We start from the raw sequence: 26,004 nt of genomic DNA, 5'->3' as shown, positions 1-26,004 counted from the left end.
AGGCCTCTTTTTTTACCAGAGGTCAAACAATGTGCTTGTCTGGCAGTTCAGACTTGTGGCCCAAGCACAATTTGGCTGCAATTATAGCAGTCGAATGGCAGTGTTTGCTAACATTGCATGTCATGTTTAACACGCGGCAGCGTTACTCGGCAGCCAAAAAAAGTATCTTGTTGCGTTAAGTAGGTGGGAGCAGCTGACATGCGGTAGATTCACCACTTCAGCTGGTCCTGTTCAAGAGGAGCATTTCTCCCACATCCTCTCCCCATCACGCTGTAGACTGATTGGGAATAAACTGTCACTGGATGTGATAGTCCATTTTAGTCATTATTTATGTGTATGTAGCTGAACTGTCAAGGCAGGGCGCACACTTGTCATATTGCAGCCATTTTTCCCATCACACTGCGATCACGTTTTCATTCACATATTCAGCGCAAGATTTTTCATTTGAGATTTATCAGTTTGTGGCAAGGTACAATAGAATTGGAGATGGGAAAAATGTGGCATGCAGAAAATAACAAAAAGTTCAGTTTGATTATTTTTCCCAGAGAAAAAGCACAAACACAATGCTACTACCATTGTATGCGTATTGCTGCACATTTCCTGCTATGTGGCAAAAGCGCCCGCCATTCAAACAAGTGTGTGCCCTGCCCAAGGCAAACCAAACAATACAGCATTAGCCATGCAGCTACTATGCAAATACTATGAGGAATAGTTTCATAATATACTGATTTGGTGTGAAAGTCTTTGTCATTAGTCTTCAGAAAACCGTACGACTATTACTAGAAATAGTTTCATAATTCATCCATTTTTTGGATTCCCTGGGTTCTCGAGAGCAATTGTCAAGATCACTTACTTACCATTGTAATTGCTCTGTATGGGTAAGGGTGCAGTGAAGAAATCTCTATCTATAATTTGCCAATTCCTGATGCTTGGTCTGATCAATTATATTCACTTATATTTATTAAGGTTAAAGGAAGCGGATCTCAACATCGCTTTCACAGACCAGCAGTGGCATAAAACGGTATTGTTAAGTCATAAGGCTTCTATTTATATGAGGGTGCAGGAATCACATTACAAAGTATTACCTTGCTGGTATCTGACCCCCAGCAGGTTGTACAGAAATTATCCCTCTGCTGACCATAAGTACTGGAGATGTAAACAACACCCGGGGACCCTTTTACGTATATATTGGAGGAGCTGTCCCAAAAGTAAGACGTTCTGGTCCGAAGTGCAAAAAATATATTAAGGAGGTTACTGATGCTGACCCAGTCACAGATCCCGCTTTCTATTTGTTACACCATATGTCTAAACCAGGGCCAATTAAAAAAGTTAAGAAATCCCTTATGAAGCATCTTCTTCAAGCCACTCGCATTCTCATTGCTAGGCACTGGAAAGCTACTTGAGTAAATATCTGAACTCAAATTTATATACGATATGGAGTCACTAACTGCTGCCCTGAGCCATACTGAAGAACAGTGCTCCCGCACATGGATGCCTTGGCTTGATTTTTGGAACCAGATAAATATAAAGATCTGTTGACTGTGCAGTATCAAGCGTAATCGGCCCATTTACCTTACCCTTGGTATTGTCTAAATTATTCTCCTACGACATATAGCTCCTTACCTATTTCTGCTTTACCTATCTCTTCTTTTTTATCCCTTTTCCTCTTTCTTTCTCACTTCTTATTCTTTCTAGTTCTATCTCTTTTCATTCTTTTTTTTTTCCTGTAGTATCTTTCTTCTTTACTCTCTGTTTTTCTTTCTGTTTTCTTTATGCTCTCTTTTGAAGCTATAGTTATCTACAGTTTTATCCATGTGGTCAGATCACAGAGTTATGTTGTATAATAAGATGAATCATATCTCTGAACACAACCTTTTGCAGGCTCTGCATTTGAGGGGCCTTTTTACACTGTTGTGGTGCGGTGCATTTTGCCGCACCTCACCGATATACCAATGAAAGCCTATGCGTGCTTTCATCCAGCATGCAGCGCGGTGCACCGGAAGTCACCAATCTACTGAGAGTGCATACGTACATGTCCGCGCAACCTCTGCGGCGATGTGCAGATCGGAAGTCATGTAAGTCTATGGCAACACAGGAATTTAAAAAATGGTGGCAGTGCACATGCGCGGAAGTGTAATTTTACAATATGCTTCTGTGCACTTCCGTATTTTGGAAACAGGAAGTGACAGCAAGAAAGCACCACTTCCTGTTTGGCTTTTAGCCAGAAGGGAATTACTTTATACTAACGCGGTAATCCCCAAAAGCCTGTTTTTGACTGGGGTACGGCCCCCGGGCTGCACCACACCGCTAATGCCAGTTTGCAGTGTGAAACTGGCCTGTAGCTTTCCATAAGAGACCTTGGGTGCATGAACCCTTGCAGGCCCCTGGGCGTCTCTCGTCTTATGTAGATTTCTTGGGGCAGAGCATTTAATTTGGACCGGCTCATCAGTGCAACCTCATAGGTGGGTCATTCTGCATTGGCTCGTAATGCTGGGCATACATGGTTTGTTTTATATTATCAATCGAGCCGCTGATGGCTCGATTGATAATATTCAACCTGTCTGATCACCGCGGCAGGTCGATATCGCGCTCGATCCCTGCGGGCGGACAATGGTAGAAACGAAAGGCAGATAAGGAAGTGCCCGCAGCTACAAGCGGGGATCGATCGGCGTGGACGAGAGGTGACGCGCCGGCATCGAGCGCGCATAATCTAACCATGTATGCCCAGCATTACTTTTTGCCTGACAAGTGTTCCCTTCGAACTCTGTGATCCATACCTGCTGGGCATACATGGTTAGATTATGCGCCAGTATCGAGCCAGCGGCTCGATGCCGGCGCGTCACCTCATGTGCGCGCCGATCGATCCCCGCTCGTAGCAGCGGGCAATTCCTTTTCTGCCTTTCATTTCTACCATTGTCCGCCCGCGGGGATTGAGCGCGGTATCGACCCGCCGCAATGATCGGACAGGTTGATAATATAAAACGAACCATGTATGCCCAGCATTACTCTTTGCCTGACAAGTATTCCCTCCGAACATTGTGATCCATACCTACAGTGGTTTCCAAAAGTATTCGGCCCCCTTGAAGTTTTCCACATTTTGTCACATTACTGCCACAAACATGAATCAATTTTATTGGAATTGCCCGTGAAAGACCAATACAAAGTGGTGTACACGTGAGAAGTGGAACGAAAATCATACATGATTCCAAACATTTTTTAAAAATAAATAACTGAAAAGTGGGGTGTGCGTAATTATTCAGCCCCCTTTGGTCTGAGTGTAGTCAGTTGCCCATAGACATTGCCTGATGAGTGCTAATGACTAAATAGAGTGCACCTGTGTGTAATCTAATGTCAGTACAAATACAGCTGCTCTGTGAAGGCCTCAGAGGTTGTCTAAGAGAATATTGGGAACAACAACACCATGAAGTCCAAAGACCACACCAGACAGGTCAAAGATAAAGTTGTTGAGAAATTTAAAGCAGGCTTACGCTACAAAAAGATTTCCAAAGCCTTGACCATCCCACGGAGCACTGTTCAAGCGATCATTCAGAAATGGAAGTAGTATGGCACAACTGTAAACCTACCAATACAAGGCTGTCTACCTAAGCTCACAGGCCGAACAAGGAGAGCGCTGATCAGAATTGCAGTCAAGAGGCCCATGGCGACTCTGGACGAGCTGCAGAGATCTACAGCTCAGGTGGGGGAATCTGTCCATCGGACAACTATTAGTTGTGCACTGCACAAAGTTGTCCTTTATGGAAGAGTGGCAAGAAGAAAGCCATTGTTAACAGAAAAGCATAAGATGTCCCGTTTGCAGGTTGCCACAAGCCAAGTGGGAGACACAGCAAACATGTGGAAGAAGGTGCTCTGGTCAGATGAGACCAAAATGGAACTTTTTGGCCAAAATGCAAAACGCTGTGTGTAGCAGAAAACTAACACTGCACATCACTCTGAACACACCCTCCCCGCTGTCAAATATGGTGGTGGCAGCATTATGCTCTGGGGGTGCTTCTCTTCAGCAAGGACAGGGAAGCTGGTCAGAGTTGATGTGAAGATGGATGGAGCCAAATACAGGGCAATCTTGGAAGAAAACCTCTTGGAGTCTGCAAAAGATTTGAGACTGGGGTGGAGGTTCACCTTCCAGCAGGACAACAACCCTAAACATAAAGCCAGGACAACAATGGAATGGTTTAAAACAAAACATATCCATGTGTTAGAATGGCCCAGTCAAAGTCCAGATCTAAATCCAATTGAGAATCTGTGGCAAGATCTGAAAACTGCTGTTCACAAACACTGTCCATCTAATCTGACTGAACTGGAGCTGTTTTGCAAAGAAGAATGGGCAAGGATTTCAGTCTCTAGATGTACAAAGCTGGTAGAGACATACCCTAAAACACTGGCAGCTGTAATTGCAGCAAAAGGTGGTTCTACAAAGTATTGTCTCAGGGGGCTGAATAATTATGCACACCCCACTTTGCAGTCGTGTTTGGAATAATGTATGATTTTCATTCCACTTCTCACGTGTACTCCACTTTGTATTGGTCTTTCACGTGGAATTCCAATAAAATTGATTCATGTTTGTGGCAGTAATGTGACAAAATGTGGAAAACTTCAAGGGGGCCGAATACTTTTGCAAGCCACTGTATTTTTTCTGTTATGTGTATAAACATTTGTTAGCAGCGCTGGTTTGCTGCTCTCTTTGTTAATGTTTGATCTGACATTTATGACAGATGTTGTTTTTTGCCTTTATTGCTGTGATGGAAATGTAATGCTAGGTACACACCATACAATTTTGTGTTAGATAGATAGTTCGATAGATCATTTCCGACATGTCCGATCTTATTTTTGATTGTTTTTCTGATCGATTTCTCATAGAAATGAATGGAAATAGATAAGAAAAGATAATGGAATCGAATCCGAAATTGATCGGAAAATTGAATTGGAAATCGATCAGACGGAAGATCGACCAAAAAACGCATCATGTGTACCCAGCATAAAAGAGAATATATATATATATATATATATATATATATATATATATATATATATATATTTTATAAATAAAGAATTTACAAAAAAAAAATAGTTTCATAAAACACTGATCAAGTGTGAAGGTCATAGAGATTAGTGGTACTCAAAAGTGGAAGGGTTTGTATACTCCTATGATGAGATCCAATACATATGTAACCTAAAATGATGATTTGGTTGCCGATAGACATGAGATGATTGTCACCTGAATCAGACAATGTTAAGGTGGCCATACACTGGTCGATTTGCCATCAGATTCGACCAACAGATAGATCCCTCTCTGATCTAATCTGATCAGAGAGGGATCGTATGGCCACCTTTACTGCAAACAGATTGGGAATCGATTTCAGCTTGAAACCGTTCACAATCTGTGGTGGTGGTGGTGCTGCCGCGGAACCCCCCTCCCCCCCCCCCCCGCATACATTACCTGCTCCGCCGGCGCGACTCCCCAGGTCTCTGCTGTCTTCTTCTCCGCTCTGGTCTGGTCATGCTTCACTTCTTCCTGCGCCCTCTACTGTTTAAACTTCCTGCCGGGCAGGAAGAAGTGAAGCATGCCGGAGACCAGACCAGACCAGAGCGGAGAAGACAGCAATGACAGCGGGGATTCGCGCCGGCCGGAACAGGTAATGTATACCCGCTGTATTGCGTCGGTCGTCGGGCATTTGAACGCCGCTATCGACACACTCCCGTACCGCCGGCGATCGAGAAAAATCTTCCGCATGGACGGATCGTCGGGAATCGACGGGAACGATTGATTTCGGACGGAAATCGATCGTTCTGTCAGCGGTGTACGCAGTGATTTCACAGCCGATTCGATCACTGTGATCGAATCGCCCGTATATCGGCGGGAAAATCGTTAGGTGTATGGGCCCCTTTACAAGGATTGGGAAGTGAGTTTGGATGAGCTGTAATCACTATACACTCCCAGGCTGGCTTATCTTGATGTAGGGAAGGGTCATCAGTGGTCCAGAATTTATTTACTCAGCTGATCACTATTGTTCTGCCAAGGTATGGCTGTCTCCAGGGTTTCTGCCGAGTAAATACATGTTTGCCCAAGAGAAGTGAATGGTTTATGCAGGTCAATGAGATGCAAATTTTTCTGGCTTTCATTCAAGTTGTGTACGGCTTGAAACTGGGCCAGTCCAATGCTGGGAATACACAATGAGGTTTTTTTTGGCAGATTTCCTGGCCGATCGATTCTCTGATAGTTTTTCGATTCATTTTCATACACTTCTATGAAAAAATCGATCTAAAAACAGATTGAAATCAGATCGGACCTGATTAGTGTCTCCCTCCTTCCCTATGCAGAGTCCTGATGAGAGTATAAACGAGAGGTGACTCACCCTGGTTTCAGCATTCCACTGATGAGATCGCCCTTCAGTTGTTAGGGGCACCTCTAGCTACTTTATACTGAGGTTTTTCTGGCTATTTAATACTTGGTGGCACCTCTAGCTACTTAACCACTTTCCTACTAAGGGGTTTTTCCCTTTCTCTACCAGAGCAATTTTCACCTTTCAGCGCTCTTTCCATTCATTCGCCTATAACTTTATTACTACTTATCACAATGAAACGATCTATATCTTGTTTTTTTTCACCACCTGCAAGACTTTCTTTGGGTGGTACATTTTGCTAAGAATTATTTTATTCTAAATACATTTTAATAGGAAAGTTAAGAAAAAACTGGAAAAAAAAATCATTATTTCTCAGTTTTCAGCCATTAAATTTTTCAAATACATGCTACCATAATTAAAACCCATACATCTTCTTTACCCATTTGTTCCGGTTATTGAAAGCATTTAAAATATTTCCCTAGTACAATGTATGGCGCCAATATTTTATTTAGAAATAAAGGTGCATTTTTTTCAATTTTGCATCCATCACTAATTACAAGCCCATAATTTTATAATTAACATTAATATACCCTTTTGACATACATATTAACTCCTTTAGGACCGCATCATGCCAACGGGCGTGCACGGGGCGGCAGCCCCAGGACCGCCTAACATCGTTTGGCGTAAAGTCCTGGGTCTGCTTTTGCAGGAGATCGCGTGCACGCTGCGTGCGCATCTCCACTTGGTAGACGGAGCTCTACTTCGCCTTCAGTCTCCCAGTGACGCTCGCCGCTCGAAGACTCTTAGCCGGCTGTCTATTTACTACGTATAGCGCTGCCATCTAAGGCAGCGGTGTACAGGGGACAACCGTGTCACTCAGCTGTCCTCTCCAGAGGGACAAAAGCGATACGCTGTGAAGCCTATCACAGTTGGTCGCGCTGATTGGCTGGCGGGGGGAGAAGAGGAAAAAAAAGAAAAATAGTAAAAAATATTAGGAAAATAAAGACAAAAATATTTGTGGAGGGGCAAAGCCTGTGGTCCTGAAGTGGTCAGTCCCTAAGGTAACTATTTATCTATTTTTTTTTATTTGTCTTTTTTTTTTTAATATGCATAGAATTTATTTGGGTACTATGGGAGAGTGTGGGAGGGAAGGAGTTAACTTTAAATGCATATAAGGGTCTTTTTATTAAAATAAATGACTGTAGGTGTAATTTTACTATTCGGCCACAAGATGTCCTCGCACATTATTTCCTATTTGTGTACTATGCTTTCTCTTTCATTCATCTCTCCTCTAACTAGACGAATATCTACGCCTCTGCGCAGGAACTGAAGTCCTGCGGGGTGTAGATATAATGTCCTCGCCGCAGTCACTAGTTACTATTAAAGGTACTTCTGGCTACCTAATACTAACGGGCACCTGTAGCATCCTATAATAGGCGAAGGAAGTAAGGGAGAAGTGACAGCTGGACCAGCCAGCACGCTTGCAGTGCAGTTTGGTGGGGGGTTGTAGGTTCATGAAGGGCGAAGTCTAAGGTGCACAGGCCATCTGTGCCTATAGGCTCCTGTGAGGTAAATCCGGGCCTGCCAAGCAGAAACCCATGTGAACCGGCCCTAACTGAATAAAAGCTGGATAACAAGCAGTGCTGCTGCCTGCTAATAGTGTGTGCAAAATTCAGTTCCTAGGTGAGATGTTCTCTTAGTAATGCTGCAGCTGTAACCGGACTGCATATCCTGGCTGCATGTGAATGTATAGCATTTCTGAAAGTTTTCTGGATCTTAATGCACAGAGAAATAGAATGTTATTTTTGAATGAGGCTGGATTCACACTAGTCAACTGCATAACACGCATTAAAATGTGTGTGAACTACAGTGGAGACTGGACATAGATTTAAATGCAAAGCCTGCCTGCAGCTTGTTAAAATACCATGATCAGTTACAATGCTTTATTGTAAACAGCCGCATAGAATTATATGGGCAGTGAGTTGACATGCAGAATTATTCTGCAATGCAACTGACCAGGGATGAGCGACGGATTCAAAACGGATGAAATACGAATGGGTTTCATTCGGATTTTATCCTCCTAATTATTGCACCCGAGCAGGGGTGTGTGCGGGGGTATAAACTTACCCTGCAGGCGTCTTCTTTAACCCGTCCCACGGCGCCTCCCACGCTGCATTCCAAGCCACGTCACGTGACTACAAACACTTCCTCCTTCAACCCGGAAGGAGGAAGTGTTTGTAGTCACGTGACGTGGCTTGGAACGCAGCGTGGGAGGCGCCAAGGGACGAGTTAAAGAAGACGCCTGCTGGGTAAGTTTACACCCCCGCACACACCCCTGCTCAGGTGCAATAATTAGGAGGATGAAATCTGAATGAAACCCATTTGGATTTAAAGAGAACCCGAGGTGGGTTTGAAGAATGTTATCTGCATACAGAGGCTGGATCTGCCTATACAGCCCAGCCTCTGTTGCTATCCCAAACCCCCCTAAGGTCCCCCTGCACTCTGCAATCCCTCATAAATCACAGCCTCGCTGCTGACAAACAGCTTGTCAGAGCTGGCTGTGTTTATCTCTACAGTGTCAGTCTGCTGCTCTCCCCACCTCCTGCAGAACTCCGGTCCCCCCCTGCCTCCCTTCCCTCCCCGCTAATTAGAGGGAAGGGACGGGGGCAGGGACCGGAGCTCTGCAGGAGGCGGGGGAGCAGCTGAGACTGACACTACAGATGTAAACACAGCACGCACAGCGCAGCTGTGATCTATGTCTGATTGCAGAGTGCAGGGGGACATTAGGGGGGTTTGGAATAGCAACAGAGGCTGGGCTGTATAGGCAGATCCAGCCTCTGTATGCAGATAACATTCTTCAAACACACCTCAGGTTCTCTTTAATCCATTTTTAATCCCTCGCTCATCCCTTCAACTGACCATTGTGAACCTAGCCTGATAAAAAGAAATAGTCACAACTGCGTACACATATCCAATTTTGATTTCCCAATTTTATCTCCTCTATGTAGTTTGAGAGCTTACTTACACAATCTGTTCATAGTATTCAAAATCTGTTGGCCCTCATACTATATGGAAGCGGTAACATAGGCCGCCATAGGCCAGAATGGGAATTATAGCTATAGGCAGTAATTTAGACGCTGTCAAGAGACAGAGCCCAAATTATGATAAAGACAGCGTTATTCAGCCACTATCAATAGCTGGCAGTCCAATCATGGTTTACCCCACAGTCCAAGGTGGCCGGGAGGGTGATTAGTTATTAACGCCGCCGACTCTTTTGCAGGAGCAGGGTGAGCCGTTTTTCAGCTTCACCCTGCACCCAAATTTCCTGGTGCTAAACAGCAGAGGAGGTGTCAGCGCACTGAACCGTGACCAGAAAACTTACCTCAGCAGGGGGCGTGGCTAAACAGCAAGACTTGTATTTTCTGGCACATTTATTTTTGCTACTCTATTATGGCTTTTGAAGACAGCGTGTTGACAGCGTGGAATTTATTTTTACATTTTAGGTCCACTTCAATATACACTAAACTGTCATTTTGGGTCACTTACCCCTTAACAGTATTATACCACCAGGCAGTAATGGATCAATTCCAAATATTTCCTGACTCGAGCAGAATAATGTTTTTCAACCAGTCTTGTAACCTTTATGGACCAATAAACTGCTTTTATTAACTCACTGCAAGACAATTTCATAAAAAAGAGCCTGATTTTTCTGAAGCAAACACCCTGGCATTTTGGTGACCCCATACATGTCCTTACTTATCTGCAGCCCTCTGGGACCGCTTCAGCTAGGCCAGATTATTCACAAATAACAGCAGAGACAAAGGCCGTGGAACCTCAATATATACTTACTGTCAGATTATCAATGGCAGAGAAATGCGCTGACATTTCTGCCTCTCCTCTCCAACACTCACAAAGCAAAAAAATATTTTTCAGGTTGTGCTTCTGAGCGGCCACACACAGAGCTGCAGCTCTCCTCTGTCTCCGCACATAAAGAGTGATAAATAGCTGGAGCGCGGAGACGTGAGGCTATAAAAACATGCACCTTTTTACCTGCAGCGTGTTCAAAACATCTTTTTTTTTTCTGTTGATAGACTTCTGGGAATGTTTGCCAATGAGGAAAGTTCTTGGGCTGCTGTCAGGCAGGCCGTGCCAAACCTAGGCTCTCTTGCCTTCCCATTGAGAGAAAGGACAGAGGTGACAGGGTGACAGCTCAGCAAAGGTCAGCTACACGGTGAAAACACCAGACATTAGCAGGATTCTTTAGTCTGTAAATGCTGTTCAGCATACAATTTTAAAGCTGTTTGTTTTCGTGAGGGGTATCATTCTTTTCACTGGCCAGCAGAAAGGTTCCAGCCATTACCTTTACTGCCTGAAAAGGCTGCCTGGAGCTATAAATGGCTGCCTTGGACTCTTAACCAGGATGTCAAAAGAGGTATTCTGTTCCAAAATTGGTATATTAGATGGTATTAGGTATACTTATTTCATTGTACAAGCGCACTAATCCCAGGTTTTGGATTTCCGAAAAAGGCCATTTAGATTGTTGTATAAGGGGCTTTGCTGTACTTGCTGGTGGAGGGAGGTGGTGATGGAAGCAGACAATATGGGTGCACGTGGTTACTGGACAATTTGGGCATAGCTCCCAACTGTCACTCTTTTGGAAGGACAGTCCCTCTTTGAAAGCCAAATCCCCCTGTCCCTCTTTCTCCCTCATTTGTCCATCTTTCAGGACTGGTGTTCAGTTTTATGTAAATATATATATTTTTCTTATAATTTTCTACTGAAACATGTGTTACCGGTAATTGGCTCCAAACGTTATTCCCGTCCTTTAAATTTATATATTTTTCAATTTCAAATGTTAATATGAAGAAAAACTAGTGATGATAGAGAGGACCAGTGTGGTTTGAACTCTAAAAATACATTTTGCTTATTAGTTTTTAGTGGTATGCGTGGCTGGGGGTGTGGTGAGGGTGTGATTAGAGGTGTGGCAGGGGGTGTCTTAAGATGTCCCTCCTACTCATCTCAAAAAGTTGGTAGGTATGATTTGAGTATAGTGTTAATTAGCAGCAACCAGGTGCCAAAACAGAACTTTAGGTGCACAGAAAAATAACAGTAAACAGTAGCAATAAATATTGCAGCACACCTGGTACCAGAAAAAAAAAAGCGACTTTAGGGGATAGTGTAAATGGAAACATTAGTGGTTATAGCAAACTGGCTATGGTGGTGACAGCAATAAATAGTGGATGCAACACACTTGGTATTGTGAAAGCAAAGCGGCCAGAAGTGTGTGTGTGTGTGTGTGTGTGTGTGTGTGTGTCAGTGTTAGGGGTTTTAGGAGTAGGTAGAGGTAGGTAGGTTAGTGTTAGGAGTAGGTAGTGGAGGGATAATGTGAGAGGAGGGTCAGTTAAAGCAAACAAAGTTTTGTGTAACATAATTGACCTAGCAAGCAAAAAAGTAATCACAGAGGTGATGGAGTCAGGGAGATCTTTTTGGGCCTTGTGGCTTTGTTTTCCGCTGGATTGAACAGCAGTGAGGCTCAAAAACCCGGATGGACTCTTGTCCATTTTTTTTTTAACTTAGATTATTATGTATTTGTGAACCTAGATAACATATCTCTGAATGTGACTGGTGTGGTTTTGGAACATTAGCATCTCCTTGTCATCTCTTATTGTCTACAGACTTTTCTAAAGTTTGTTTTGTCTTTATGTCCTATTACAGAACTGGGGAACATCAAACAATCCATCATCTCTGTACAGTCTCCCCCAGCCATGTACTGCCTAGGACCATGCAGCTGGCATTACGAGTATGTCACACAGTGGACAGAAGAGGTCATTACACTGATCTACTTCAGACAGGAGAAAATGATGTCTGCTTGCCAGAAGAGGATGTCCCCTCATGTGATGACTCTGCACACAAAATAAGGTAATTTGCTAAAGCTGATCATTTGGTTATGGATAGACAGTCTTCTTATATGTGAGCAGTACTCAGTGGAGTAGCCACTCTGCAGTCCTCAAATGTACTCTCCACAGGGTAGGTGGCCATATGTTTTAAGAGGACAGGCAGTCAGGTAGGGTGTCTGTACGGGGCAGGGGTAATCCCAGGATTTTTAAAGGAAGTATTCCTGGAAGGTCTCCCTTATCCATGCTCAATACAGTGTAATAGTATGGTAAGACATCATGCTGGGTACGCACAATCCAATGTCCCATCCAACTGACTGGATGGGACGATTATTTCCCACATGTCCGATCTGCTCCCGATTAACAACGGGATTGATCTGGAGCAGTTTGGATACAGATAATAGTGAGGACAGCTGACATTGGTAATGAAGGGGAAAGTGAAGCATTCACACAACAGGGGCACAGGGCTGTGCTCCTACCTGGCTATGTGCTCTGTATAGGTGCGTACACACGCACTATTGTAACAAACGACGAGTCCGTCAGACCCTCCCGTGGCGCGGTCGTTCTGCCGACAGTAGTACGTGAATACAGGCTGTCAGCAGACTGATAAGACGTAATACTGATAGTAGAATATCAGTATTTCCTGGTTGCCCAAACATCCAGGCGCTCTTTTATTACGTATGCCAGCCTAGTAGGCTCCCTCTAGCGTCTGAGATTTAGAGGGCTCGTGTCTAGACACTAGAGGGAGACGTGCCTATTACAGAAGATGAGTCCAGACTCCAGAGACTGAGTGGCTACGTGCCATAGGGGGTGCAGAACACGCTGGCACCTGACATCTAGGACCCCACAAGCATAGATTTGGGGCCTGGGCTCTGAATCTTTTCCCCCAGGGATGAACCTGAGTGACAAAGAGCAGGAGGGAAGAGTAGGAAGAACAATGTCCTCCAGACAGATTGCTCAAAGACACACCAAGGAGTATTGGAGGCTGCATGAACAGCTCCCTTGGGCATCAATTTCCATTTTCATGTATTGCTCCCTATTTTCAGCCTCCTCTTTTAATGTAGCAAGTCCTATTTCATGTTCAGGTGCCCTCTTGGGCTTCTGCTGCCCAGGGCCCGAATCTTTGTGGCTTTTCCAGAAATCCAGTTCTGAGCACAAACCCATAAACGACGCACACCCCTTTACAAAATATTCCACTCATAATGCCCAATTGTTGGCCTATCTGAAGTGGACAGTGGACCACAAGACCCAGGGATCCCAAACTTCAGAGAATGCATCTGGCTTTTCCCTAGCGAAAGATAGCATCTGCTCAAATACATACAGTATGTCTCCTGGATTATGGCTGGCTTAGGTGTACGTTTTACTTTGTGACCTCCCTGACCACACTGCTAGATCAACCTTTCCCCCCAGTGCTCCTGAAGTGAGTAGTCAGCAGACAGTGCTGAAGACAGGTGTAATTGGTTGACAATCATTATCTCTCCTGTAGGAATTTGGCCTCTCTTAAGAAATCACTTATCCATGACAGCCCCTCCCTCACTGACAAAGAGCCCCTTACAGAAAGCGTGTGCAGAGGATGCTCAGTTCCCAGTGTGTCAAGAACTGCCATCAGTCTTCAGCTCTCTGGCCCACACATGTCACCCATCCAGTGACTCATGTGTTTACTTTCACCAGTCACTGTGTCCAGTCCGGGATCCTCTGATACAAATGGATGAGGTAGAGCATTAGGAATGCATCACCATTCACCTGCTGCTTATTGGTACATGGCCACAGATGTCTGTAGTATTGCTCCCCACTGACTATACTTATGTGCTGTAGATTCTGTTGTAAAGCAAACCTGAAGTAAAAATAAGCCAATGATAAAAACAAATTAAGCAAGAAGTTTTGAATCAGGATAATACCATTTATTGGCTAACTCAGAAGAAAAAGAGTAAAGGTGGCCATACATCTACCAATGTTGCGGCCTGATCGACCATCCAATTCAATAATTTTATTGAATTGGAAAAAAATCGGTGTTGCAACAAGCATGCCCAATAGATGATTCGATCAGCTTCGGACATGCTGGAAATATCTGGGTTGCAAGTGCTTTATCGCATGTGTGGTAATGACATTTGATATAGCGACAAGCTACGAACCTGACTATAGGCGCAACAGATGCCACATGCCTGTTTGCCCCCAAATGTACAAGGACCCCAACACCCCCCCCCCCCCCCCCCGCGCTGTCAGTGTGATGGCTCACCTGTCCCGCTGACGCCACTCCTTGCTTCCGCCGTCAACCCTGTGTGGCACCAGATGCGTGTGTGACGTCACACATACCCGACGTGGTGAATGCGCCACTGGCAAGTTTTCTCCTAGATGATAATTTCACACTTTATCAATAAAATGTCTTTTAAGCCACCAGCAAGCAAGAAAATACTCCTCACTTACTTTTTGGTACTTTTTCTGTTGAAGAGTGCTGAAAGTTATTTTAATCAGAGGATGAAAAGTGAATTGCGTATGTCTCCTGTGTCAAAGGTAGTGGGCCTTTTCCTATTAACTTTTCTTCTAATTTTTTTCTCCAAGGAGATATTTCAAACCTTGCCAAAAAATACATTCAAAGCTCTCAGCATGCAAGAATATACTCAAATTAAGTTTGTTATTACTTTTGTACCATAGAGTCGTGGTTATCCGCAACTCAACTAACCAGCTGTCTCAACCAACCAGCAGTGCTTAGGCTAATTGTGGGCTCTGCTGTGCTTAAAGGAAACCTGAGATGGTTCAAAAGAAAAAAAAATTATACATACATGGGGCTTCTTCCAGCCCCCTCCAGGCTGATTGCTTTTTTGCTGTCCTCCTGTGCTGTCTGGGTTGTCCATAATTGGCCTCGGAAAGTCCTCCGGTCTAGGGCGTACTGCACAATCACGGCCCCGCCGCACACCCACTCCTGTTGCATTCTTGTTGCCGGGGTCATTCTGCACCTGCACAGTACTACTGCGCAGACACAGAATGCTCCTGGATACGGGAGTGCGATGAAGGAGCGTACACAGGTGGACTGCGCCAACTGTCCCCAAATGAAGGTCTTCCCGGGGCCAATTACAGATGATCCAGATGGCACAGTAGGATGGCGAGGGAGTGATCAGCCTGGAGGGGGCTGGAGGAAAACCCAAGTATGTATATTTTTTCTTTCGCACCATCTCAGGTACATTTTAAAGGGAATCTGAAGTGAAAATAGCTTATGAGATAGTGATTTGTATGTGTAGTACAGCTAAGAAATAGAACATTAGAAGTACAGATATGAGTCTCATATTGTTTCCAGTATAGGAAGAGTTAAGAAACGTCAATTTTTATCTATGCAAAAGAGCTTCTCTGAGCTCTCTGACTAATTTAGTCAGAGAGCAGTGCTATTTTCTGAAGCACTTATCTCAACAGTTTGTTGTTTATTTAAGGTTTTTCTGTCAGGTCAAAGTTCAAAGGGTCATTAACTCTGCTTTGTTTCATCATTTAAAATCCAGTGTAATTTGTAAACGGCTAATATTAGAGAATGATGCATTGATATAGAAAAACAGCTATATAACTGAAAATAAACATATGAAACTCTTTTCTTTGCTACTAATGTTCTATGGATTATCTGTGCTACACATACAATTTATTGTATCATTTTTTTTTTCACATCAGTGTCACTTTAACCTCCCTGCCGTTCTAAAAATTAGCTGCGCACGGCAGGGAGGGTGTTTTTTTGCATATTTTTTTTTTTTAGCATGTAGATAGCCTAGCGCTAGCTACATGCTTCCCCCCTCCCTGCGGCGTCCACCCGTATGCGCCGATCGCCGCCGGCGCATATGCCCATCCGGAAATCCCGTTCTGAACGGGATTTCCATGAGGGCTTCACCCGTCGCCATGGCGACGCGCGCGATGACGTCACCGACGTCGTGATGTCAGAGGGAGTCCCGATCCACCCCTCAGCCCTGCCTGGCACTGATTGGCCAGGCAGCGCATGGGTCTCGGGGGGGCACCCTCTGATGCGGCGGGTAGCGGCGAATCGGCGCGGAGCGGCGGCGATAGTAAGTGACACGCAGCTAGCAAAGTGCTAGCTGCGTGTATAAAAAAAGAAAATTATGCAAATCGTCCCAGCAGGGCCTGAGGAATCCTCCGCGGCAGGTTACCCCGAGCTGAGCTCGGGATAACCGGCAAGGAGGTTAAAGACTGTTCCTTGGCTCTCCCAAGGTTAATATGCTTTCAATGACTGTATTTTAACATTTAACACAGCATTTATGGTATGTATATAGAGTGGGGTATAGTACTGTATTACTTGAGGCCTATTATTAACATTGATTCTCATGCAACCAGAAAGCACACTTATCTGGCATTAGCCGATCCCTGACAGTGCCGGATGAATGAGACTCTATTGTACTTACTTTTTAGTACTTTTTCAGTTGATAAGTGCTGAAACGTTATTTTAGATAATATGAAAGATGATCTCCTAGGAGAAAACTCAGGAGAAAAACGTAATTGTATAAAGGGCTTATCTTCCCCATTTAAGCTTCCTTAAAGGGAAGGTCCAAGCAAAAAAAAAAAATGAGTTTCACTTACCTGGGGCTTCTACCAGCCCCATGCAGCCATCCTGTGCCCTCGTAGTCACTCACTGCTGCTCCAGTCCCCCACTGGCAGCTTTCTGACCTCGGAGGTCAGGGCAGAATTGCGTACATTTTTACACATTCCCGCTAGTGCAGGAACATTAACACATACATTTTTACGCATTAGTGGTGCAACGCGTACATTTTTGTTCCTGCACTAGCTGGAATGCGTAAAAATGTATGCAATGTGGCCCTGACCTCCGAGGTCAGAACGCTGCCAGCGGGGGACTGGAGCAGCAGTGAGTGACTACGAGGGCACAGAATGGCTACATGTGGCTGGTAGAAGCCCCAGGTAAGTGAAACTCATTTTTTTTTTTGCTTGGACCTTCCCTTTAAGATGTATATCTCCATATTTGTCTAAAAGTGCCCATACATCTAGTGATTTCATGGCCTGACAACCATCCGATTCGATTATAATTGAATCAGATGAGAATCGGTGCCGCCAAGAGCGAGCATATCTGATCCAGGATGTGACCAATTTTGGGCTGAAATTGGTCGTATGTATCAATTGGACATGTTGAAAGATGTTGGGCCAACATGCTTGGGGTGCGTGGCGGTAATGGCATAACGACGAACGCGACGGAACCCCGGTGCTGTCCCTCCTAGTGCAAAATGTGCCCTGTGCATGAATACTTTACCTGTCGGTGTCCTCCATTGGCTCTGTCTCTGCACTCTTCATCCCATACACACGCCAGCAACCGCGTGAGCGTGAAAACAGCCATTGCTTACCTTGCTTTAAAAAATGTTAGTTTCTCAGCTGTGATGACATTCCTCTACCTTTATTTTATTTATTTATTTATTTATTGTATTTATAAAGCACCAACATATTACACAGTGCTGGACATTAGTTAAGGTTACAGACAATATTAAGGGGTGACATACAGGAATACATGCAAACCAGACCACACAGCACAGTATGAGCATACCTCCCAACTTTTTGAGATGGGAAAGAGGGACACTTATGCCACGCCCCTGATCACGCCCCCGTCACACCTCTAGTCACGCATACAATAAAAATTTCATGAGAAAAATGTTGTTTTATTATTCAAACCACACTGGTCCTTTCTATCCCGGTTCATTTTCCTTAATTTTAACATTTTAAAATGAGTAATATATCAATTTCAAGGATAGGAATAAAGTTTAGAGTCAATCAAACATACTTTTTAGTAGAGAAATACTGTATATATATTTACATAGAAAGAGGGACAAAGTCCTGAAAGAGGGACAAATGAGGAGGAAAGAGGGACAGGGCTCTCAAAGAGGGACTGTCCCTCCGAAAAAGGGACAGTTGGGAGCTATGGTATGAGTACAGGAAATGCTTAGTCACTCACTGGATGGGAGCATGGATGGAGATTGGGCAAGTTGAGTTTACACAGATCTATAGGATCGTTGTAAGTTGATCGAGGTAGGAGACACAAGAAGGAGGACCCTGCCAAAGGCTTACAATCTAGAGGGAGAGGTAGGGACACAAATGGTAGGGGACCAGATTTCATCATTCAGCTGCGGGTTTAGAGCACCAGTGGGGGGTGGGGGTAGGCCAGGGTGAAAAGTTGCGTTTTGTTGAAGGATGGTGCAACCCTAATGGGAGGCGGTAGGGAGTTCCATTGTGTTGGAGCAGCTCTTGAGAAGTCCTGGAGGCGTGCATGGGACTGGGTGATGCGGGGGGTGGTCAGGCGAAGTTCATTGGAGTCAAACAACATACTTGACCAGCGCTGCATAAACATGTGTGTCACTCCCACCACCAGCACCAGAAGTTCATTGGAGGAGTGAAGTGAGTGGCTAGGTGTGTACCTCTAGTAACATCAAAAATGTAGGTGGGGCAGGTTTTGTGTACCTTTCAAATATTTGAGCAACTGACCTAGAACCAGTATGCAGATCAGGTGTTCTGACTACACTGGCTGCATGCATGTTTCTGGTGGGTGACTCAGAAACTACAGAAGCCAAAATAATCCATTGTTGGCAGGCAGTTAGCATGTTTTTAGACATGTCAGCTTTCATAATCTCTCCATTTAGGAATGCTTTCGAAAGTACAAAAATCAGAATTTTTGTATCTTTATCCATTCATAAAAGTCCTCCAAACCTGGCATTACTTGTTATCAATTTTTAACCTGCTGGCTTTACCAGGATTAGCTGGTGATCAAGATGCCTGTGTGGTGACGTGACATCTCCAGCAGATGGATCTTTAAAAAGCAATGTCAGTCAGCCAGGTTGCAATTTGTAACCCATAATCTGTTGTTTTCTTAAGATAACAGAGGTGCCGGGGCGGGGTGAGGCTGTACCAGAGAACAGCTCATGTGCTGATCTCAGGTGGATTCCAACAAAGGAGCCCATAGACATGAGACACATGCCTCCGATTTGCTCAGGGTGAGACCAGAAGACGGAACTGCTACAGGGTGATTGAGGTCAGTGTCACATCAACAACCAGCCTTTTTAATTGCGGTGCGATCAGATGATTGCATCACACCGCAACACTAAAAACAAGCTTTGTAGAATAGCCTTTAAAGGGAACATAAACTGAGAGGGATATGGATGTTTCCTTTTAAACAATACCAGTTGCCTGGCAATCCTGTTGATCTCTTTGGTTGCAGTAGTGGCTGAATCACACACCTGAAACAAGCATGCAGGTAATCCAGTCTGACTTCAGTCAGAGTACCTTATCTGCATGCTTGTTCAGGGGCTGTGGCTAAAAGTATTAGAAACACAGGATCAGTAGGAGAGTCAGGCAACTAGTATTATTGAAAAAGGAAAAATCCATATCCTTATCAGTTTAGGTTCCCTTTAAGGTGGCCACACACCATACAATTAAAAGATCCAATTTTTCACTAATTTGATAATTACGATCGGTTGCCCCCCAAAAATCGAGAACTTTTCTTTGCTTTCAATCAAGAAATCATATCGGATTTCCTGTTTTTTTTTTCCCGATTTCTGGAGGTTGGGTTAGAAACTTTAGACCAACTTTATCAAGAATTGTATGATGTGTGATGGATTGTCAATTACTTGATGTACAGTTCCAATCAATTTTTTCTGAGCTTTCAATTATTTTATTAATGTTTGGGGGAAAATTGAACATAGGTGTGTGGTACACTGGTCAGATTTTTGAATTGTTACAATCAGTCAGAAAAATTGATTGCTATTCTTGAATTGAACAGATATTTAAAAATATAGATAAATAAAGATATTTTAAAGATATTTAAAAAATTGGGCTTGTTTCATCAAGCAGCAGCACGGCTTAATGACCAGTAGCGTGCCCTATGCACACCTTACATAGCAGTGCGCGCTGCCAGGTAAGGCCCGGTTCACATTAGCGGTCGCCGTCCGGAATCGCCGTGCCGGAGCCGGACCACATGCAGAACGGACGGAACGGACGCACGGCATAGCAATGAAAGCCTATGCGTCCGTTCACATGCGTCCGTTTCGTCCGGACCGGATCCGGACTCCGGCATAAGACCCAACATGCGCTATTTTTTGGTCCGGCTCCTCCGGCAGCCGTATCCGGAGCGGAGCCGGACTGCACCATCCGGCCAATACAAACCAATGAGAACCGGAGAGCGCACAACACACTGGCTAAAAATCCGGATGTTCTACCCCACTTCCTATGCGTATTGTAGCGGCGATTTTGGATGGGGACACATGGGCAAGCATTTTGGAGTGGAGCAGCAGTGACTTTAAACGTGCTGGAGATGTTGGCAGTATGTCGGAGGTGGAGGTGAGTGCTAAACAGCGGAGGGCCTCATTCCACAGGTCCACCTTCTGCTGACCTCCCAGACCCCAACATTTTTATTCGGTTTCTACTATCTTTTGCCAAACGGATCCGGATCGCATCCTGATGAACACCTGATGCAACCTGACCGGATCCGGATCGGATCCGGATCAGAACCGTACGGTTCCGATCCGGATCCGGTCCGGATCCGGTCAGGTCATCCGGTCCGTTTGGCAGGGAACCGCAAGTGTGTACCGGCCCTAAGGAGTGTGCCTTCCTTAGTTACGCGCATTGCAATGTGCAAAGCAATGCGCATAACATTAAATGCGGGTGGCCCTGTTTCTGTGAAGTATCGCTACCGCAATACTTTACTCTCAGCCGCTACTGTATTAATTTACTTTGCTATGTAAGGTGTGCATAGGGCGCGCTATGGGTCATTAAGCCGCGCTGCTTTAGCAGCAAGCCCATTGTATGGTGTGTGGCTACCTTTAATTATCTGTTCAATTCAAGAATAGCAATCAATTTTTCTGACTGATTGTAACAATTCAAAAATCTGACCAATGTCCCACACACCTATGTTAAATTTTTCCTCAATCATGAATAAAATAATTGAAAGCTCAGAAAAAAATTGATTGGATCTGTACATCAAGTAATTGACAATCCATCACACACCATACAATTCTTGATAAAGTGGGAATATAATTTCTAACATGTCCAATCTCCAAAAATCGGACGTTCAATCGGATTTATCGACCGAAAACCAAGGAAAAGCTCTCGATTTTTTGGAACAACCGATCAAAATTATCGAATTGGTGAAAAATTGGATCTCTTAATTGTATAGTGTGTGACCACCTTTTAATGTAATTTTTGGCACCAAATCAAATCACAATTAAGGCTCTTTAGCACTTACTTCCTGTGGCGGAAATACGCATTGCAAGCAAGTGTATTGAAAAAATTTGCTTTTGCGCATGCGCGCTGCAACGCGAACGTGAAAAAATGTAAAATTTATCTGCGGCATGACTTCTGGTCATCGCACAACACTGCAGATGCTGAGCGATAATGCGCAGATGACCTCGCGTCAGATCGGATGCTTCCATCGCACAACACTGCAGATGCTGAGCGATAATGCGCAGATGACCTCGCGTCAGATCGGATGCTTCCATCGCACAACACTGCAGATGCTGAGCGATAATGCGCAGGTGACCTCGCGTCAGATCGGATGCTTCCATCGCACAACACTGCAGATGCTGAGAGATAATGCGCAGATGACCTCACGTCAGATCGGATGCTTCCATCGCACAACACTGCAGATGCTGAGCGAAAATGCGCAGATGACCTCACGTCAGATCGGATGCTTCCATCGCACAACACTGCAGATGCTGAGCGATAATGCGCAGATGACCTCACGTCAGATCGGATGCTTCCATCGCACAACACTGCAGATGCTGAGCCACAACGCGCTGATGACCTCGCGTCAGATCGGATGCTTCCATTGCACAACACTGCAGATGCTGAGCGATAATGCACAGATGACCTCACGTCAGATCGGATGCTTCCATCGCACAACACTGCAGATGCTGAGCGATAATGCGCAGATGACCTCACGTCAGATCGGATGCTTCCATCGCACAACACTGCAGATGCTGAGCGATAATGCGCAGATGACCTCACGTCAGATCAGATGCTTCCATCGCACGACACTGCAGATGCTGAGCCACAACGCGCTGATGACCTCGCGTCAGATCGGATGCTTCCATCGCACAACACTGCAGATGCTGAGCGATAATGCGCAGATGACCTCACGTCAGAGCGGATCCTTCCATCGCACGACACTGCAGATGCCGAGCGATAATGCGCAGATGACCTCACGTCAGATCGGATGCTTCCATCGCACAACACTGCAGATGCTGAGCGATAATGCGCAGATGATCTCACGTCAGATCGGATGCTTCCATCGCACAACACTGCAGATGCTGAGCCACAACGCGCTGATGACCTCGCGTCAGATCGGATGCTTCCATTGCACAACACTGCAGATGCTGAGCGATAATGCGCAGATGACCTCACGTCAGATCGGATGCTTCCATCGCACAACACTGCAGATGCTGAGCGATAATGCGCAGATGACCTCACGTCAGATCGGATGCTTCCATCGCACAACACTGCAGGTGCTGAGCGATAATGCGCAGATGACCTCACGTCAGATCGGATGCTTCCATCGCACAACACTGCAGATGCTGAGCGATAATGCGCAGATGACCTCACGTCAGATCGGATGCTTCCATCGCACAACACTGCAGATGCTGAGCGATAATGCGCAGATGACCTCACGTCAGATCGGATGCTTCCATCGCACAACACTGCAGATGCTGAGCGATAATGCGCAGATGACCTCACGTCAGATCGGATGCTTCCATCGCACAACACTGCAGATGCTGAGCGATAATGCGCAGATGACCTCACGTCAGATCGGATGCTTCCATCGCACAACACTGCAGATGCTGAGCGATAATGCGCAGATGACCTCACGTCAGATCGGATGCTTCCATCGCACAACACTGCAGATGCTGAGCGATAATGCGCAGATGACCTCACGTCAGATCGGATGCTTCCATCGCACAACACTGCAGGTGCTGAGCGATAATGCGCAGATGACCTCACGTCAGATCGGATGCTTCCATCGCACAACACTGCAGATGCTGAGCGATAATGCGCAGATGACCTTGCGTCAGATCAGATGCTTCCATCGCACGACACTGCAGATGCTGAGCCACAACGCGCTGATGACCTCGCGTCAGATCAGATGCTTCCATTGCACAACACTGCAGATGCTGAGCAATAATGCGCAGATGACCTCACGTCAGATCGGATGCTTCCATCGCACAACACTGCAGATGCTGAGCGATAATGCGCAGATGACCTCACGTCAGAGCGGATCCTTCCATCGCACGACACTGCAGATACCGAGCGATAATGCGCAGAAGACCTCACGTCAGATCGGATGCTTCCATCGCACAACACTGCAGATGCTGAGCGATAATGCGCAGATGACCTCACGTCAGATCGGATGCTTCCATCGCACAACACTGCAGATGCTGAGCGATAATGCGCAGATGACTTCACGTCAGATCGGATGCTTACATCGCACAACACTGCAGATGCTGAGCGATAATGCGCAGATGACCCCGCGTCAGATCGGATGCTTCCATCGCACAACACTGCAGGTGCTGAGCGATAATGCGCAGATGACCTCGCGTCAGATCGGATGCTTCCATCACACAACACTGCAGATGCTGAGCCACAAGGCGCTGATGACCTTGCGTCAGATCAGATGCTTCCATCACACAACACTGCAGATGCTGAGCCAGAACGCGCTGATGACCTCGCGTCAGATCAGATGCTTCCATCGCACAACACTGCAGATGCTGAGCCACAACGCGCTGATGACCTCGCGTCAGATCAGATGCTTCCATCGCACAACACTGCAGATGCTGAGCCACAACGCGCTGATGACCTCGCGTCAGATCAGATGCTTCCATCGCACAACACTGCAGATGCTGAGCCACAACGCGCTGATGACCTCGCGTCAGATCAGATGCTTCCATCGCACAACACTGCAGATGCTGAGCCATAACGCGCTGATGACCTCGCGTCAGATCGGATGCTTCCATTGCACAACACTGCAGATGCTGAGCCAAAACGCGCTGATGACCTCGCGTCAGATCAGATGCTTCCAGCGCATCGCATCAGGTATGAAATTTCGTCATTGCTTTAACATTACCCTGCGTTAAAAATGGGTAACGCCTTGCAATGAAAGCGTGCCAATGTGAAAGGGGCCTCAACCATTTCTGCATATCTGACCACCTTCTAAAGTCTATGGAAACCTTTTAGAGTTTAACACTCAGCAATTTTTGTATTTTAGTTTTTGATAATAGGGTTATAATCCTATCTAATAATTCCCCTGTGTCTCTGCATCCCTGTATGTGTGTGGGTCTGCGCTTTGCGCTACTGTGCATGTGCACGGGCAGCCTTGGCACATGGAGCAGGACGGGCCAGGGGGCCAAGCGAGCGGGTGGGCGGGCGTGTGTGCGCGCACATGCACGCTGACTGTGCGGCGGTGGTAACGGGGGGGGGGGGGGGGGGGAGGGACTGGGAGACAGACCTAGAGCCTGTTTTTAAACGGGCTTATGCTGGGCATACACGGTAAGTTTTATATTATCAATCAAGCCGCTGATGGCTCGATTGATAATATTCAACCTGTCCGATACCCCGCCGGCTCGATACTGCGCTCGATACCGGCGGGGAGAACAATGGCAAGAAACGAGCGGCTCATTAGCAGCGCCCGCGGGGACGAGCGGAAATCGATCCGCGCGCACGTGCGGACAAGCGGTGATGCGCCGGCATCGAGCCGGTGGCTCGATACCGGCGCACTATCTGTAAGATAGTATGCCTTGTATGCCCAGCATTAGGTTTACTAGTGTTATAATAATTGATTAAGGAGTTGTGATTTTTCGACCAAATTGCACAACTCAATGTTGATCATATTTCAGCGGATAACTTTACAGGCACTCTAATTAGCCGCTTCACAGCCACTTGGATGATCAGCGGCTTTATGGCCTTTTGGGTAAATTGCGGCTTTACAGCGAAGGGGGTTTAGTGTTAGGCATGTATTGGAGGAAGGATAGTGTAAAGGCCCCTATACACGCTAGATTAAAGTTGGCTGAGGCGGCAGATAACGACTGCCCAGCCAGCAATCTGCCAGGCGGATCAATTTGGCCAGCGATGGCCCATTGACTTTGTTCTCTCCGCTCACCCCATGATGTCACATCTGCCATGTTCAGTTGGACCTCATGTGTATGGGCCTTTAGGAGTAGGTGGGAGTGATTTAAAGCGGACCTGAACTCAGAACTTCCTCTCTGCTCTAAAAGATACACAACAGCATAATAACCTTTACAGAAAAACATTTCTTTGTTACAACTGATTCAAATTCTTCAATAAATCCGCACTGTTTCTACTTCCTACTTTCATGGAAGCAGACATATTGTTAACATCCTCTGCTTTCAAATGAGCTTATCTGCCATGGCAGTCAGGTGACACAGGGGAAAGATCAAATTTCAACTTGTGATTAGACACAAAAGAAAGGGAATTAGACAGGCTAAACTCTCTAAATACAGTGGGTTGCAAAAGTATTCGGCTCCCTTGAAGTTTTCCACATTTTGTCATATTACTGCCACAAACATGAATCAATTTTATTGGAGTTCAACATGAAAGACCAACACAAAGTGGTGTACACGTGAGAAGTGGAACGAAAATCATACATGATTCCAATTTTTTTTTACAAATAAATAACTGCAAAGTGGTGTGTGCATAATTATTCGGCCCCCTCTGATCTGAGTGCAGTCAGTTGCCTAAAGACATTGCCTGATGAGTGCTAATGACTA

The 26,004-nt window shown here is 45.5% G+C and overlaps 1 protein-coding gene across 4 annotated transcripts in view; it reads left to right on the top strand.

The window, feature by feature from the left end:
- Positions 1-26,004, top strand: part of TTC6 (tetratricopeptide repeat domain 6) — a 201,699-nt gene that overhangs the window by 35,284 nt on the left and 140,411 nt on the right. For all 4 annotated transcript variants that reach the window (XM_068254020.1, XM_068254019.1, XM_068254018.1 and 1 more), the window contains exon 6: positions 12,075-12,278. In XM_068254020.1, coding sequence (XP_068110121.1) covers positions 12,075-12,278 — 204 coding nt within the window. The remainder of the gene's footprint in view (positions 1-12,074; positions 12,279-26,004) is intronic.

This window comes from Hyperolius riggenbachi, chromosome 9, assembly GCF_040937935.1.
Source record: "Hyperolius riggenbachi isolate aHypRig1 chromosome 9, aHypRig1.pri, whole genome shotgun sequence".
NCBI lineage: Eukaryota > Metazoa > Chordata > Amphibia > Anura > Hyperoliidae > Hyperolius > Hyperolius riggenbachi.
This window is presented reverse-complemented; position numbering and strand designations above follow the sequence as displayed.